This window comes from Lycorma delicatula, chromosome 13 (genome assembly GCF_047948215.1).
Source record: "Lycorma delicatula isolate Av1 chromosome 13, ASM4794821v1, whole genome shotgun sequence".
NCBI classification, from domain to species: Eukaryota; Metazoa; Arthropoda; class Insecta; order Hemiptera; family Fulgoridae; genus Lycorma; species Lycorma delicatula.
In genome coordinates, this window is record NC_134467.1 from 38,183,918 (window position 1) to 38,202,417 (window position 18,500).

Genomic DNA, 18,500 nt, shown 5'->3' on the forward strand with positions numbered 1-18,500 from the left:
CAACTCATGGATAACACCAAATAATAATCATCTAGAGTTAGAATACATCCAAAACTGGATTTTCAGCTTTTATCACAATTATATTGATTTTAGGATAGATTTTTTATCTGTGCAATTTATAATTTGTATTAGAGACACCTATAATTAAATGTCTACAAAAAAAAAACAAGTTGGTTTATAAATAATTTGTGAAATAATTTGAAATTTAAAAATAATACAAGGATAATAATATTAAATGACCACAAAAATTATCACAGCTTTAGATTTATTCAAAATATAAACAATAAATTTTTTGTTGTAAACTAGACATATTATGAAGTACATTAGTAAGATAATATTATTTCTAATCTGTAAAATAGTACAGCAAACAATAATGTGTTTGGAGCATATATTCCAAACAAATTTATTTCAATGTATGCATCATTGAAGTTACATTTCCACTTGCTACAGTAACTCTTCATGAAGTATTCCTGGAATATCCCTTTTTCTTACATCCTCTTTCACTTTAGTAATCCATCTATGGTGCAGATTTTCTTTCGTGGACTTTCCCCCACACATTTCAACAACGCTCTTTTACGCTACTCTTCCAGTCTTCACTCTCCTTCTCATCCAAACCAACTTGCTGTACATTATATAAGTTTTTCTTGAGATTTTCCATTTCAGCAGCAAGTCTACATTATTTATTTATTTTGTTTATGTTGGTAGTACTGTCGTGTTGCGTAGATGACGCATGCGTGGTTTAATTGTTATTATGTCTGTGCAGGTTTGATGCTGCTATGTTAGTTTCATTATCTCTGTCCTGCTGTTAACCATGGCTGCTCCGCTTTCTGTTTGCACCAAAGATAAGCAACATTCAGCGATCCGTTTTTTGTGGTCGGAAGGTGTATCAGGGGCCAAAATTCATCAAAGACTTTTGGTACAGTATGGGAACAGTATGTTGCCGCAATGGAGTATCTACGAATGGATTGAAAAACTCAAAAACAGTAGCACACGTGTTACACACGACGAAGGAGCTGGATGACCGTTTACCGCCACAAATGAGGAAAACATTGAACATGCACATGGCATGGTTTTCTTAGACAGACGAGTAACTACTGATGAAGTGGTACATCATCTGCAAATTAGTCACGGTTCTGCCTACGAAATCATCCACAACAGACTTGGGTTTCATAAAGTCTTTGCAAGATGGGTCTCAAAACAACTCACACAGTTGCATAAACAAATGTGCTTGGACATCTGCCAAAAACATCTGTATCGCTACAGTAACGAATGAGACATCTTCTTAGACAGAATCATCACTGGTGATGAAACATGGATCCATCATTACAAGCCGGAGAGTAAACGACAGAGTATAGAATGGAAACATCCAAATTTGTCCTGGAAAAAAGTTCAAGACCCAACCATCCGGAGGAAAACTGATGCTTACAGTTTTTGGGACTTACAAGGCCCAGTACTGGAACATTATAAGGAAAGGGGCACAACAATAAACAGTGCGCATTACAGTGATATGCTTACTGCGAATCTGAAGCTTGCAATTTGAAGCAAACGCTGAGGACTGCTGTCGAAAGGTGTTGTGTTGTTGAACGGCAATGCCCGTCCACATACTGCTGCCCACACTGCTGAAATGCTCCAGAAACTCAACTTTGAAGTATCGGCTCATCCTCTGTATAGTCCTGATCTTGCCCCTTCTGACTACCACTTATTTGGTCCACTCAAAGGGCCATTAAGGGACCGTCGATTTACCTCAGACGAAACAGTGAAAGATGCGGTACATTCCTGGCTCGCAGCTCAACCGATAACCTTCTTTTATGAGGGCATCAGGAAGCCTGTGCAATGATGGACCAAGTGCGATGAAATGCAATGGGACTATGTTGAAAAATAATGTACATGTAAGTTTCCTATTTGTATTGTAATAAAATGTATAACTACGTTGCAGATAATAATTGACTTACCCTTGTATAATTTCCGTAGTCTGGATTTTCAATTTATAGAACTGAAAATTGGTGACCACTCTGTGGTTACCAATATAGTTGTACTGTAAGTCAAAATTTGCGTATAATATGACAAATGTAGTACTTCCTCCCAATTATTAATCATTAACATTCCACAGAAAGCTCCTCTCAATCTAGAAAAATCAGCCAGCTTGTACGATTCTGTTGTCAATTTCCAAATTTAATTTTTCATCTCTCTCGTTAAATAAAAAAAAGTTTTACTTATATTCAGTTTATCTCTAATTTTTTGATGCCTATTTCTTTTCTCATATCTCATCAGAAAATTTATCTTTCTCTTCTTCCTATGCACTTCAATTTCATTCTTTATATTCCTTACATCTAGTTGTTCTTTCACTATCACATTGCTTGGTCCAAGAATCACAATATCATCTAAGAATCATAGTATATTTCTCTTGCTTATTTCTGATTTTCAATGTTTCTTTCTCTAGTGAATGTCATCCAAAAACACAAAGGATGGTACGCACTCCACTGCTTCAAATCTGTCCTTTTATAGCAAATAATTCAGCTACTTTAATTCCTCATATTATTCTGCATACACACTGCTTGCTTTCACCTTCATTAATTCCTTTGAAATCTCTTTAATTTGAAATTCTTTTTATTATTAACCTTACGATGCTATTGTGAGCAGTTTCATTATCAATGAATGACAACATTAGATCCTTCGCCTATTCAAAGAAATTAATATTTCCAATTTTTGGTTATTGTTAAAGACCTTGTTAAACAAATGTAGTATCAGTTAATTGATTTAATTAGCAATAGTTTTATGAACATCATTAAAATGTTCGATTAAACTGGATTTAAAATTAAATGATTTATGACATAAATCACAAAAATAGCTTTTTTCAGTGTTATGCACATCAAGATGTTTCTTTAAAGTAGATTTATGATGAAATGATTTTTCACAAATATTGCAATCAAACTTTTTATCATTATTGTGTATATTGATATGTGCGGTTAAGTAACTTTTTTGTGTAAAAATCTTCTGACAAATAGTACAAACATATTTTTTCTCGTTTGTATGTATTTTAAGATGAGTATTTAAAGCGGAACTTTGTTTAAAAGACTTCTTACAAAAATTACAAATATAATTTCTTTCGTTGGTATGAATTTTAAGATGTGATGTTAAATGATCTTTACGATGAAATGATTTTTTACAAAACTCGCATGCAAATGTTCTCTCATTGGTATGAATATTAAGGTGTGTAGCTAAATTACCGATTTGAGTAAAAGACTTCTGACAAAAATTACAAACGTACCTTCTTTCATCAGTATGAATTTTAAGATGTGTTTTCAAAGTAGAACTGTGAGTAAAAGACTTTTGACAAACATTACAAACAAATAGTTTTTCTTTAGTATGAATTCTAATATGGTCTGTTAAATTACTTTTTTTACTAAATGTCTTTCCGCAAAAACTGCATAGAAATTCCCTTTCTTTAGTATGAGTATTGACATGTTCTTTAAAATTCCATTTATGATTGAAGATTTTATCACAAAATTCACATTTCAATTTGACAACATCCTTAATTTGCACTGATACACTCCCATGACTATTTTCCATGTAATTTTCAGCAGTTACATCACTATTAAACACAAAATGTTTTAACAGTAAAGAATCCTTCAAATTTTCTTTTGCAGAATATTCTGTTGTATCCATATCACTAACCTGTGACAAACAAAACATATTTGTATAATACTTATAATGATCACATTTCACTGTTACATAGGTTCTAGGTAAAGGGGTAACCTACAATGATTTGAATTAGTCTCCTTTCATTATATTTCTTTTATTCCTACTTCATTACTTAAATAAATACCACTGGGAATGTCACTATTTTGAACTCTTCAAATATTTCTTAAAATTATAATGCCATCAAAACATTCCTGCAGTATAATATAAGATGAAGCAGCACAGAATTATTAACATACCAAAATTTTATTGGTTAGTTTATGTAATGTATATATACACAAGGTGTGTTCAAAAAGTAATGAGAATTTTGAAATTTCGCGGGTTGTAGTCCGATTCTCGGGATTTTTTCGTTGTTGTATTGGTAAACATATCTGAAAAGTAACTGTACATTTTTATCCATATTGGGTGTTTAGTCTATTGTCAGCTGTCAAAAGGATAACACGTGTTTTGATAAGATTGGCAATTTTTTATTTGTATAAATAATTGATCAGAGAATTTGTATTAAATTGTGCTATAAGAATGGAATAAAGTGTAGTAATGTTTTAAAAATGTTAAATATTGGTTTTGGTGAGTCTGCTGTGAGTAAAGCAAGTGTTTACGAGTGGTATAAGTGTTTCCAAGAAAGTCGTGAAAACGTTGAAGATGACGAGCACCCCGGACACCCCAGCACATCAACAACCGATGAAAACATGGAAAAACTGAAAGAAATGACTATGAATGATCGTCGAATCACAATCACAGAAGTTTCTGATGATGTTGGTTTTTCAATTGGGTCATACCATGAAATTTTTTCAGATGTTTTGGGTATGAAACGTGTGACAGCAAAATTTGTTCCAAAATCGTTGAATTTCGAATAAAAACAGCGGCGAATGGATGCAGAAACGTGTCATAACAGATGATGAAATACGAGTTTACGGATATGATGTCAAACTAAGGCTCAATCGTCCCAGTGGAGGCATTCTGGATCACCAAAACCGAAAAAAGCTCGACAAGTACGATCAAATGTGAAGGTTGTGCTCACCGTGTTCTTCGATTTTAACAGCATATTGCATCATTAGTACTTGCCACAAGGTCAAACGATCAATCAGGAGTATTACCTACAATTTCAACACTATTTGCATGAAGCAATTCAAAAAAATCACCCGAATTTGTGGTAAAACAATTCATGGCTTTTGCACCACGATAATATGCCTGCTCATACTTCATTGCTTGTTCATCAATTAATTTTTAGCCAAAAACAAAACTGTAATGATACCCCAGCCACCATATTCACCAGATATGGCCCTGTGTGACTTTTTTCCATTCCCAAACATAAAAGACAACCTTAAAGGGCCGTCATTTTACAAGTATAGATGAGATTAAAAGTGAATAGCTGAAACAACTAAACACTATTCCAAAGATTGTGTTCCACAAGTGTTTTGGGGATTGAAAAAGCACAGGTATAAGTGTATATTATCTAATGAGAACTATTTTGAAGGGGATAACATTAAAGTAGACGAATAAATAAAATTCTTTCCAAAAAACAAAAATTCTTGTTACTTGTTTAATATACCTCATATGCATTCAAACAATATATATGATTTTATATTATGAGTAATACCAATCATTGATAGCAACCATAGAGCTACCAAAATTTTGGAATGCTTAACCCAATGATGTCATATTTAAATGCCTACACAGCTGACTTAGAAATCATATTTAATCTCCTGGCAGTATGTTGGGGAACACAGTAATATATATAAAATCAACCAATAAAGATATTTCACTGAAAATGTCCCACAGTTCAAATTACATTTGTTTTCTCTCTATTAGCCTTCTATATAAATCTGGAGAATACCAATTATCTAAAAACAATGTGTGACCTCAGTCCAACAATGGTTCAACATGCTGATCACATTAGTACTGGCAGGAAGAGCAGGATTTGTCATATCATCACCTATATACATTTTGAAATATAAACAATCGCCTCAAATAGATTCACAAATTTTGTAAAATTTTATTCCAAATCTTGATCGTTTAGATCTCTGAAGGTGACCTCTGAATTTCATTCGACTTTCATCCAAAGCTATGTTCTGAGAAGGGAAATGTAATTCAGAAAATTCTGTAGAAAAATTTTATATGACAGGCCTAATTTTTTTCAATTTATCATTTTCATTGTTGTCAGTAGTGAAATTAGTTTGAATCTCTCTGCTCACTGTTTCGCGAAATATACGTGAGTCAATGCATCTATTTCTACTCCAATACAATTGAATATGCGATTTATACACCTGTGACATGAAAATTATATCTGCAGTAGTTTGAAACCAATTATCATCATCTTTCAACTTTTTCCTAACGGGATTGTTCAGTTGCTTTGTAGCGTATGTATTAGTTTCACCACAAATTTTATCTAACAAAGGTTTTATATATTCTGAAAAAATTTGTGAAGGTGAATCTGATTCAAACTTATTCAATACATCTTCACAAGCGCCACTATGTTTGGTAAAAGAATATATAATGGGGTTAGTTTTTGTTCAATTCAAATCACTTTGATTTTTCTGCGTTGCAGTACATACACGCTTAGAAGGGCTTGGTGCATCATTATTATTATCATCATCGCTTTTCTCACTAATTTCATCGCTAGATTCACTAGTATTATTACTACAACTTTCTTCAGACTTTGATTCATCATCAGAAAAATCACTAAATTCATTATCACTGTTTAGAATGCTTTGTCAATTCTTCCTCATCATCACCACAAAATGTTTTCTCTGCCATGATGGCTACTGAAGTCATCAAAAAAATACAATCAGAGATTATTTTATTTCGATAAAAAGCAGAAAAAAGCTAGAAATGGGGATTTGTGAAAATTAGATGTCAGCACTTCACTTCAGAATGAATTACAATTCCATCTATGAGCTACGAACTGAAATGTATACATGAATATGGAGCACTGCAACCCGTTATATGAATTATATGCCAAAAAATTGTGTGACAACCTCTGGGCATCATACGATTCGAATAGGTTAATTAGGATTTTATAAAACATTTTTAAGGATGAGCAGAAGTCTTTGAAGGCATGAAAGTTTCAAAGCAAAGTTTCTGCTGAAGTAACAGTTACTTACAAGGAGTCGATCAACCTCAGAATAATGGAAAATATTTAAAAAAATCTCTAGAAGTTATTCATGAATACAGTTGCCAAAAAATCCATGAATTGTGAGAGATGATTGGAATTAGTTATGGGGCTTGCCATGAAATCTTAACTAAAAACTTCAACATGTGTCGCATTGATGATATGAGCTGTGAACTTCAAAGATATTCATATCTTGCAAATGAAAAAAGATAGTCAAATGCAACAAATATGGAATAAAAGTACATTTTGTTTTCTAGAAAAAACTTACATTTATTTTTCCATGAATTCACCAGTTAAAACTACACAGTTCTCCTAACGGTGAAAACAGTTTTCTCATTCCATCAAAGGAGGCTGGCAGTCTTTTCTTCATCAATGACCTCATTGCATTCTTTGGTTCATCATCCATGGTATAATAAATAACCTTAATATCCCTCTTTAATTGCAGAAAGGAATGAATATCACAGGACATGAAATCTGCTAATATGAAGGGTGTGAAATAGGTTCAAATTTCAACTTCCCAAAAACTTTAGCAGTTGCATCTGATATGTGTGGCCAAACATTATTGTTTTGCATAATTACTGGCCCTTATGGATTGTCAAGCATAATTCACATTTCTCCTAAGGTGTTTTAATATCCCTACATATCACATAGGATTTTCAGTCAACTCCCCATCCAGATAGTAATCGTGTACATGTGTATGGAATCCCAGAACACTGTCAAGAGAAATATTTTGGCAAAAAATTTCTGATATACGTTCATCACCATAAATGGCTTTTAGATGACTATGAATATAATCAGAAGCATTCACTTTTCCTATTAAAAATTCAATCACATTGTTTTTGATGCGTTGACATAGCGGCCATACTTGACCCGTAACAATAGAAACTTTGTTCTCCCATTATGTTCTTGTGAACATTACATTTCAACTGGCCCTCATATATATCTTTTATTAAAACAAATGTTAAATACTTTTTTGTTTCATTCTAACTACATTTATTTGTAGTAGAGGTGATTATTTCCTCTAAAAGTGTGTATCAGTTGGAAAAGTTTGGAAATTGTTGCTGTAGACTGATCCTAGGATCTATATTATTCTGACCTCAATTCCCAGAATGGCTTCAAACACTGGCATTTTATTCAAAATTACATCTTTCAATTTCCAAGATGCTACTCTTTGAGACATTCTATATAGTGAAGAACTGTATGATTATAAGAAAAAGCAGTTTACCATCTTATTCAGGTCCTGATAATATTTTTAAAATTGATCAATAAAAATTTAGCTAAATCACCCAAAAATTGGTGCGTTAAGAATTAATTTAATCTTATTTTTTCAAGAGTAATATGATTTTTTTTTATAAAATAATAAAAAATTTGAGATTAAAGCTAAAATAAATTACAAATTAAAAAAAAAAACAAAAATAACACATAAAGTCTGTTCAAATTTTTTCAAACTTTTTTTTTTATTATAAATTATTTAACCCAATTTAAATAAGCCTTTCCTACTTTTGAGCTAATTTCCCTCCAGAGGTAAAGCAATGATCTCAATGCTGTTGCTCTTCTGGAAATAGCCTGTTAGGCCTGCAAAAGAATCCATCGTCAATATTTTTTTAAAATTTATCCTTTCAATGAAGTGCTTCAACTTGAAAAATAAGAAAAATTTGCTAGAGGCAGATCAGATGTACAGAGTACTTGAGGAAGCACTGTGTCTTTTGATTAAAAATAATGAAGCAAGCTAGTGTCAAACATTCTTTACAAATTTACAACTACCCAGTGCATTTATGATTTGTTTTTTTTTTGTACATGTCATACATGATTATTAGTGTTTAACTCTTCTGCTATTTCTTGACCAATCAAAGAATGAATACAATTTTAGGAATGTGCAACGTTGAGACTTGCCATGTGAAGTTGGTGACACATTTGAATGTGTGTCAATCTGCTACTGACTGATGGCTATCCTTAAATCATTTTAAATCACTTAAACCAACCGTGACAATGCATATATGAAGCTCATGTATCGATTAAAATAAACTTATTTCATCGTTTAAATAAATTATGAAAATTTTTCTAAAGCTTTATACAAAATTTAATATTAAATTTCTGTTCTTGAATAACAGCCATCTCAAATCTAAAAACATATTACACACACAGTTGTAGTATAACCAAAATAGAATAATATGATTTATAGCAGAGATTAGTCATGTAGAACACCATTAAACAACATCATTTACTGTGCAACGGTATGACTTCACACAGACACAATAAAAAGTTGGGCAACTTTTTGAATAAACCTCATATTACAACACAAATATATATTACCACTTCTTCATCCTGTTCTTCTTTGATTGATTTAACTGAATCTAAACTCAGTGGATCTTCTTCCGTTACCAGTTCTGAATCAAATTCATTATAAGTCACCTGCAAAACAAAAGATTTCATTTAATTATAGAACAACAATTACAATGAAAAACCCTGTATCTCTCTTGAATTAATAATAACAGGGTTTTCAAAAAAAAGAAAGGTAAAAAAAATAACTGTGCCCAAAAATGGTTGAAAGAAAGAAGAGAACAGCAAGCTCAAAGAATGAGAGAATAATGCGCAAAGAGAAAACTGCAAAAAAGTTGAACATTGGAACATGATCTTTCAGAGGCCAAAATCGAAAAGAAAAACAAATAATTTTTTCAATATTTATTAAAATTTTTTTTTTTTCATAAGCATGTGAGGTTAGATATTATAGTCAGTGAAGGGTAAAGATGCCAATAATTCTGTTGATAATAAGATTATCAAAAGAATTAATCTGAATATTAGTGAATTATACAAATAAACACATTATTTAAGGATTAGGTAAATAGAAGCAGACAGTGATGGTATAATATCAAGGAAAAGAATTACAATTATGACAAGGATTCAAGAACTGCTCAGACATTCTTATGAAAAATTTTACATTACAAAATAACTATTAAATTTTATCAACAGAATAAATTAATTAGATATACTGTGATAGAGGAAGACAAAAATGATTTCTAACTGTTAGATCCTCTAGGTTATAAATGACAGGTTGTTTATACCACAGTAGATTATATTTAAAGTGTTACAAAACTTTTGTTATACATCCGTTCTTCTTCTTTATATACATGTCTATCTATCTGGATAATTACTTTATCCACTGCTGAATAGAGCAAAGAGCTGGTTGATGTAGAAAATCACTGCGTTAAATTGAATTCAACTATGAAATTTTCCATCAATTTAGCTCTGTATACCATGATTTTTTTCATGAAGTATGAGACATGGAAGCCGATACTTTGCTGGATGTATCATCACTGCTGCATACAACGGCAGAGGGAAGGTACAATAATCATGCTGTTGCTATTCTGGGAATAGCCTGGTAGGCCTGCAGAAGAGTCCATACTTAATTGCTCTTTCTCAAGAAAAGATATAGTTCAGAAATGCTGAAACAGTTTATTTGAATTCTGTTATACATTTGAACAGTCTACCTTAATTCTGCTGAAACATCATCTAAAGTTTCCTCCTGAGTTTGGACATGTCAACCATCTATGTCTGTGATTGAGGGAAACATTGCTGTAGTATGAAAAATGCTTGAGACAGACATGTGACCTACCAACAAATAGAGGTGTCCTTGGGCATTAACGCACCAGGGGTTTGTGATATTCTGTGATGTACATTCAAAGTTAGAAAACCTTGTACCCTTTGACTACCGTCAAGTGGTTTAGCTGCAGAGCCTCAACATACATGCATGTTGAAATTCAAGATTATTATAATGTTTGTTAATTTTTTTCAATAATATCTTAAGTGACATCAATTACTATTGTCATTAGCCATTAATAAATGCCCAACAGCATACAACGAATTGAATCTAGTTTCTCAATTTAGGTCATTTATAAAATCTAGTTCATTGAACATGGGTTTGGGAAAGGGAATTTTACTTTACCTCATATCCTTCATCCCTGAGGTATTTCAGAAGTTATAGAACAGTCAGTTATAATGGATGCAGTTTATCATCTGACCCGATATACTATAATCCAGTCATATGTTGTATTTTTCATAAGCTATAAAAATAATTTTCATCATAAAAAAAAGAGCGAATGGGTAGATTGTAGTTACGCAAAAGCAAGAAATATAATATACTATAATCCAGTCAAACGTTGTATTTTTCATAAGCTATAAAAATAATTTTCAACATAAAAAAAAGAGCGAATGGGTAGATTGTAGTTACGCAAAAGCAAGAAATTACCAGTGTGAAATAAATAAACGATACAGATTAGGAAAACAGTTAGGTGATAAGGCTTTATGTACAATTTGTAATTTTTAATGGATAGAACAATTTTAAAGAATTTTTTTGGGTGAGAAAAGAATTTGTTTTTACATTTTGTTCAATTAAAAACTACTTTACCCTTTATTTAATCATTAAAAGTAATGAATTAAATCTGGTAATCCCTCCACAGACTTAAGTCCGATGTAGAATTGTTTACACTCAAATAATGCTGTTCTACAGACTTTCACAAACTAGCTTGTTCTATTTCTTGTTACAATCACAAGTTAAAATTTCTTTAAAAATCTATTTGCCTACAATCAATTATTTCTTAATAAATAATGATGAAATTGTTATTAATTGTATACATTTAAAATACTGCCTAAATGTCTTTATTCATAATTTCTGTTGTATTGCCTGTATAAAATATTATTTGATTTTTTTTAATCATTAATTACACTGAATGCTACCTCTCTGAAAGGCTGGCGACATGTTATTCAATCGAGGGAGAGGTGCAGGATCAGGATATTTATGGTATTCTACGGGGCTCAATACTGTGGAATATCATCTATAATGAAATCCTATTCATTGAATTCCTGTTGGGGGCAGCCCTAAACGGGTTTGCCAATGACTTGGCACTCGTAATGGTCAAGTCGGAACAGGCAGTGATGGACACTGGGAACAAGTACATAAATATTATCATCTCATGTCTGCAGATTATTAACTCTTGTAATGACACATTCAGACCAACTGGAAACAACAGTTGTTAACTCTATCTAGTATCTATTGATTGTACTTTACAACCAAACATATTTTGTTTAATAGTATACTATCACAATAATTTTTTATATTAAGCTTAATTATGGATGGTAATATTAACTTATTCAATGACAGATCAAGTGCAACTAACAACAACAGTTAACGCTGAATTTTTTGATCTGATTACATCAAATTTCTGTAATCATGAGTATAGTACAATTAAATTTCCACTTATGAAATGTCATTCTATCTATAAAATAATGTACTTCCATATTTATTTTATGGACTTTGATGGTTTCTTTTTTTATTCTACTAAAATAATCAAAATAATAATACCTTTATATTGACGTAACTTTTTATACAACTGAGATGAAATCAAAAAAACATATTTATTAGTAGTGTAGAAGAACTTAATACAGTTATTTTACACACCAACCCTCATTCAAAAGGACTTAAAGGTTTAAAAATTTTTTTTCTGTAATAGAATTTTTACTAATTAAAACAGAAAACAGTTGTAACTTATAATTAAGTTAAATAACTTAATAAAAAGTTTTTATTAAAAAAAAAAGAATAAATAAATAGATCATATAATATTAACCTATAAACATAATTTCCTGAATTCAAAATGAAAAACCCAAATGAATTTGCATGTGAAACGTTTTAGTTTTTAAAAAAATAAATTCTTAAGTAATAAGTTTTAGATATAAGAGCACCATTTCTCACTTCCGGTCTGGTGGTCAAAAGGTTAATAGTAAAATAATACCAAAAAATAGTAGAATTAATCAACCAAACACGACAAATCTGAATTTATTAAATAACAATAGTATTAATAAAATAATTATATGTATAAAATTTTGATGACTTCACTAAATTTAATAAAAAAAAATAATTTTAAATATAACCGTTATGTAAATTGATTAAAATGTCTAATTGAAATAACTAATTTTTTGTCTAGTTTAGAATGATATAATATTTTGCCACATTTTGGTATTTTATTTTAAATAAAAATCAAACTTTTGCTTGTTTCCGATTAAGTTTATTTACAAAGAGCACTAAGAAATTATTGCAATATGACAGAATGTATCATCACAGGTGGTTACAAGTTACTGGTTATTTAGATAGGTCCCAACCTGTACTGCAGCCACTCTAGTCAATTACTTTTAGCTGTATTGGTGAAAAGAACTAGTGATGTCGTTGTGGTCGAAAACTGAATACAGGGCAATATTGGACATGGGCTAAGCATTAATCAGTGTTTACAGGAAATGACTTCTGTGCTTATAGAGGATTGTCTTCATCAAAGAACAATATTTAGGTAGTGCCGAGAATTTGAAAGAGGAAATTTCAGCCATGAAGATATTCCAAGGATGGTCGTCAGATCAACCATTTTTGTCTGTGATCGAGGGAAACGTTGCTGTAGTAAGAAAAATGCTAGATAGACAAGCATGTGACCTACCACTAAGCAGAAGGGTCCTTGGGTACCATATAACTTGACTGACGATCAGATGACACGTTGTATATCATAACAGCATGAAATACTGAAAAAATTTTAAAATGGGAAATCTTATATGAACAGTATTGCGACAGGTGAGAAAACTTGGCTTTATTATTTTGAAGATGAGAAGACTCCAATGGCTTTTCGAAAATCCTGATCAATGAAAAAGAAAATGGTGGCCGTTATTTTTTAATGGGAGAAGAGTTTTAAAGCAAGTTGTGTTGAAAACTTGGAAGATAGTTACACGGAAATGTTTATACTGACGAATGCCTGCCTAAAGTTGTCAAAGCTCTCAAGAAGTTACACCAAAACTCAAGGATAGGCACATGGATTCTTCATCACAATAATACTCCAGTGTTTACTCAGGATATTTGGCCAGCACTGGAATAAAATTGTTAAAGCACCCTCCCTAAAGTCCTGATCTCGACCCATGTAACCTCGCACTGATGCCCAGATGAAAGGGAGGCATTTTATGAGTCATGATGACCTCTTTAGAGGTTGGGATGATGAATGTGCCCACATTTCCGACAAAACATGGTTGAATTTCTTTAAAGACTGATTTCGAAGAATGGAGAAGTTACTATATAAGTAAGTAAGAAGAATATATATATGTATAAATAGTACTATATAGTAAGTAACATATATGGCTTGAATATGTCACATGCAAACTATTTTTTATGAATTTTATGTTACCGGGTCACAGATATTTAGGACCAGGAAATCCAATTGACAATGGTGAACCTATTGATGTAAATGATCAGATCGCCCAGAAATGCAATCTCATCTAAGAACGCGCAACCACCTGAGTGATATTTGAACTGTAGATAGGGAAGCAATCTACTCTTTTGCTGGGGACTGTTCAGACTGGCAACTAGCAGAGCATTCTCAGTGTCACAGGCCTTACTACAAAATATATCGCTGAGAGTTTTGTATGAATACATTATCCTAATGTCAGTAAGAACATCTTGTGGAGCGAGTGATACGAATACTGTACAATTGGCAAAAAAAATGAAAATAGAAGGCAACAAAGTGTAAGAATCAGCAGTGGTAGGAAATTCTTCGGGAGGCGATGGCAGTATAACATCATTTGTACATTTACCGATTAGTCAATTTAAAAAAGGTATATTAGTGTTTACTCATTGTTTAATGTGGACTTGTGGTTATCAATTTGTACATTTAGAAACCATCCATAAGGCTAATAATAATATAAAAATAAACTTAATCACTACTCCGTTCGCTTACTTTCCAGTAAATATTTTACTATGGTATTTATCTAAAGCAGAATTTAATAATCTACCGGTTACGGTGAAAGTGAAATGAGCATTAATCAGTATGTACACCGATTGGGTTCATATTACTATTTATTGTGAATTCGACACAAGGACAACCTGCTAATAATGAACAATTTATGATTTGTGCACACGCATTTGCTTTGAAAATAAATATCAAGGTATAGATGTTAAATATAAATGGTCAGCAGATAATATCTGATGATACCAACTGCAGTCAGTCTAAATAATCTGAACTATGATTATGAATGGTATGGTGATAAAGCTACAGGATCGCCAATTGATTACGCTAAAATACAGTGTTTGTTTGATAATCAATTACCATTAAATTTATATTACATCCCAACCCCCGTAGGAGAAGACGCTCACCTTGTGACGATTTCGGTTGCCACACCCAACCATTCCTTGCATTGATGGGCTTTAGTGGAAGTCGTCTTATAGACCATCCACTGATTACACCTCACAGTAATAAGCCAGGCCTTGGTTTGGATTCACCATTGTAAATGCCTCGGTAGACATTTACATCAATGATTTTATTATTTTTTTTTAACTCAGCTTTTGCCTTTGCTGCAGGCCTCATATGGACATTTTGAATGTCCTACATCGTTGCCCTTTAAACTAGCTAACCAAGTTCACGAAAGCATAAACACTGCGCCAATTTGTAAATGTTGCTTTGATCGAGGCAATAGAAAAAACAACATACCACCAGCAATGTTGCTCGCAACAACGGAGTTACTCCTAGCTCTCTTAGTGAACACATTTTAGTTTATACCCCAGACTTAGGTCAAATTACGAATTCCGTCTGGTCCACTAGGGAGAGGTGGACAGACTTCCTACTCCCACTCAGCTCCATCATAGAGTCCTGCATGACATTTACTTTCTTCAACCATAGTCGAGATGTTGCTACACCTCACGGCTGGTAAACATTGTAATAATCAGGCAGGACATGACACTTTACCTGAAATAATGATGGAAGTTTGTTTATATGGATTTAATAACGGACAACCTAATACTCCTAACTCATCGGGTTGGTCTAGTGATGAACACGTCTTCCCAAATCAGCTGATTTTGAAGTTGAAAGTTCCAGCGTTCAAGTTCTAGTAAAGGCAGTTATTTTTATATGGATTTGAATACTAGATCGTGGATATTGGTGTTCTTTGGTGGCTGGGTTTCAATTAACCACACATCTCAGGAATGGTCGAACTGAGATTAAACTTCATTTACACTCATACATATTATCCTCCGAAGTAATACGTGAACGGTAATTCCCAGAGGCTGAACAGGAAAAAGAAAGCTTTAAGCATAATACTCCTATCACATATGAATATTGGCTGCAAGTTTCTGTATGAAAACCACGTAAAACATATCCACCATTCAGAACAGATAAATCAGCTATACATTTGAAAATTAAAAATAATTATATATGTGCAATTCCATTTAAGGCCAATGCTTTGTCTCCTGTAATGAGTGTACCGACTACATTTAGTGCTATTAATGTTTATCTTCCATATAAAAGTTACATCAAACAGTGTCGAAGTATGTCACATGGATTTTACAAATATGGCGGTAGTGTTTTGCCACCTTCTTTACATATTAGAATTTTACCTTGTAATAGTTTTGTTAACAATATGAAAAATGATAATATTCAAGAATCAGTTGCTGTATATAAAATAGATACAAAAATAGAAATAGAATATTCATACGATTTGTTGTACGCTAACGATACTTACATCTGCAAACACTTGACGATAAAAATGGAATTGATTTATCTGCTAATAATTAGGCATGGGCCTATAAGTCGTACTTAGAGACATGCAGTTTAGTTATGGAAGATATTCCATTAAAGATTTGACAATCAGCAAGTGAAAGTATGCCGTCGCAACATCACTGAAAGTGGATCAAGTCAACACAGTGCAGTGGTAAATACAAGATTCAGAGTCCTCAAAAAAGACATTTTAAAAAACACAAGTTCTTCAGATTGTGTGGTATTCATGGTGAAACACCTGATCTTTATAATTGTTTATCATAAGAAATAAATATAACATTGATATTATTGTTTTATCTAATGAAACAGATATTAGAAAGTGGGATATGTAAAAAATTTAAAGGATGAAATAACTGTGTGTGGCGGTGGTAATAAATAAAAAGAAGATTTTACATATTGTATTATTTTTATTTAAAATAAAATATACCATACACCTTCACTTTACGAAACTAAGTTTATTTATATATACATATTTAAATTACATACATAATATTTTTAATCTATATAATAACACATAATACTTATTTTTATTTAAAAAACAGTAAAAATATAGTTCTTTAAGTGTTGGATAATTTTGTATTTCCAATATTTTGTAATTTAAAATATATATTATCTGTAAAAATTAAACAAAAATTTTATTTTTATTTTTCATTTCATTCATTTTTTCAATTAAAATCATTTTTTCATTCATCAATTTCAATTGATGTGATAATTTGGGTTTATTTCTTTAACTCTACCTCCCCGGCATAACATACATTAAACCTGCTATAGACAGACGAGGCTTTTTTTGATCGACTTTTAATATTACATGGTTGCCAGCTGTATCTAAGGTAACGTATTTTAAACGAATCATTATCAGAAAATACATTCCTATTGGACAATAAGTGGCGTCTTACTTGGTATTTTTGGAGCGAGATTTTTAACTAGCACCTTTAATACATAGCCTGCCATAATTTGTTTAATGTCTCTATAAAAGTATGGATCTAAATGACCCTCATTCCAAATATTAATATGCATATTAAGGCCGCCTATAAATGGAAGCTGTTCATAGCAAGACGGATTTATTATTGTACCATGATTTAAAAGGAAACTACCCATTGTGTAGAAAAAAAAGTTTTTCCCAAAATTTGATCGTACATAAATACAAAACTGAATTACATTTACCATTATATTTATTTATTATTAGATACAGATTTTAAAAAATCTTTCATTATAGTAATATCAAAATCAAACTGGTACAATAATAAAATAAACAGTATATAAATCGTTTAATCAGTAGTTAACGTTACAAGCACGCTTCTTCACTAAGAAATTAAAAAATGAAACGTTATTAAGATATAAATCCATGAACTGTTCCACAGTCATTTCATTGATATGATAGTTTACACAGTACGTTACACACAACTTTATCATGCAACACCAACGAGCCACATTTCCTTGATCAAGATTTTCGCACATACCGATGCATGTCGCCACCAATCCCTGTTGAAATCTTCTCCAAGGAGAACAAATTCAATTGAAGTTGGGTATTCCCACGTATCTTCTCTGACCGCCAGGAATACGATCTGGTCGAGATAAATAATTGATAATATGACACCAATCAAGTTCCTGGACCTTTGAACATCTATATACATTTCTAGATTGTTCCAATTATGAATAGTGAGAGGTTCATTACAACACCTGCATGTCGATCTGTTGTATGAACAGTTGTGTAAGTTGTTGAAGTGTTTCCACTTTGCGTTTGGGGTTTGCGGTAGCTGATGATAATGAACATATCAGCGTCCGCACTCCTGAATTGTTGGATTCATTGGAGGTTTGCTTGAATTCTTTTAAGAATTCCAGAGCAGTCGTTGTTGCCTCGAATGGGAACGATGTCGGAGATGAGAACAGGTTGGGATATCTGCTAGGTAGCTGATTTAAGGAATATGTGCCACAGTCTGCTGCCGGGACACAGCCCCAGATTCTCACGATTTCCATGAGAATTAATCTTGCCTGTCTAGTGATGTTTTTATGAATCTTTGAAACACTATAAATATTTTCAAATAATCTTCCCTGTGTGCAGATTTGGGAGAAGCTATAAAATTTAGGTTATCGTCAGCAGGTCAATCACTATTGTCATT

General features: G+C 32.1%; 1 protein-coding gene across 1 annotated transcript in view; it reads right to left on the reverse strand.

Moving 5' to 3' along the window:
- Positions 1 to 254: 254 nt before the first annotated feature.
- The window catches only part of LOC142333689 (uncharacterized), a 30,750-nt gene continuing 12,504 nt past the window's right edge, over positions 255 to 18,500 (reverse strand). Inside the window, exons 3-4 of the mRNA XM_075381114.1 lie at positions 9,125 to 9,223; positions 255 to 3,675 (exon numbers count right to left, since the gene is read on the reverse strand). Coding sequence (XP_075237229.1) covers positions 2,758 to 3,675; positions 9,125 to 9,223 — 1,017 coding nt within the window. The 3' untranslated portion in view covers positions 255 to 2,757. The remainder of the gene's footprint in view (positions 3,676 to 9,124; positions 9,224 to 18,500) is intronic.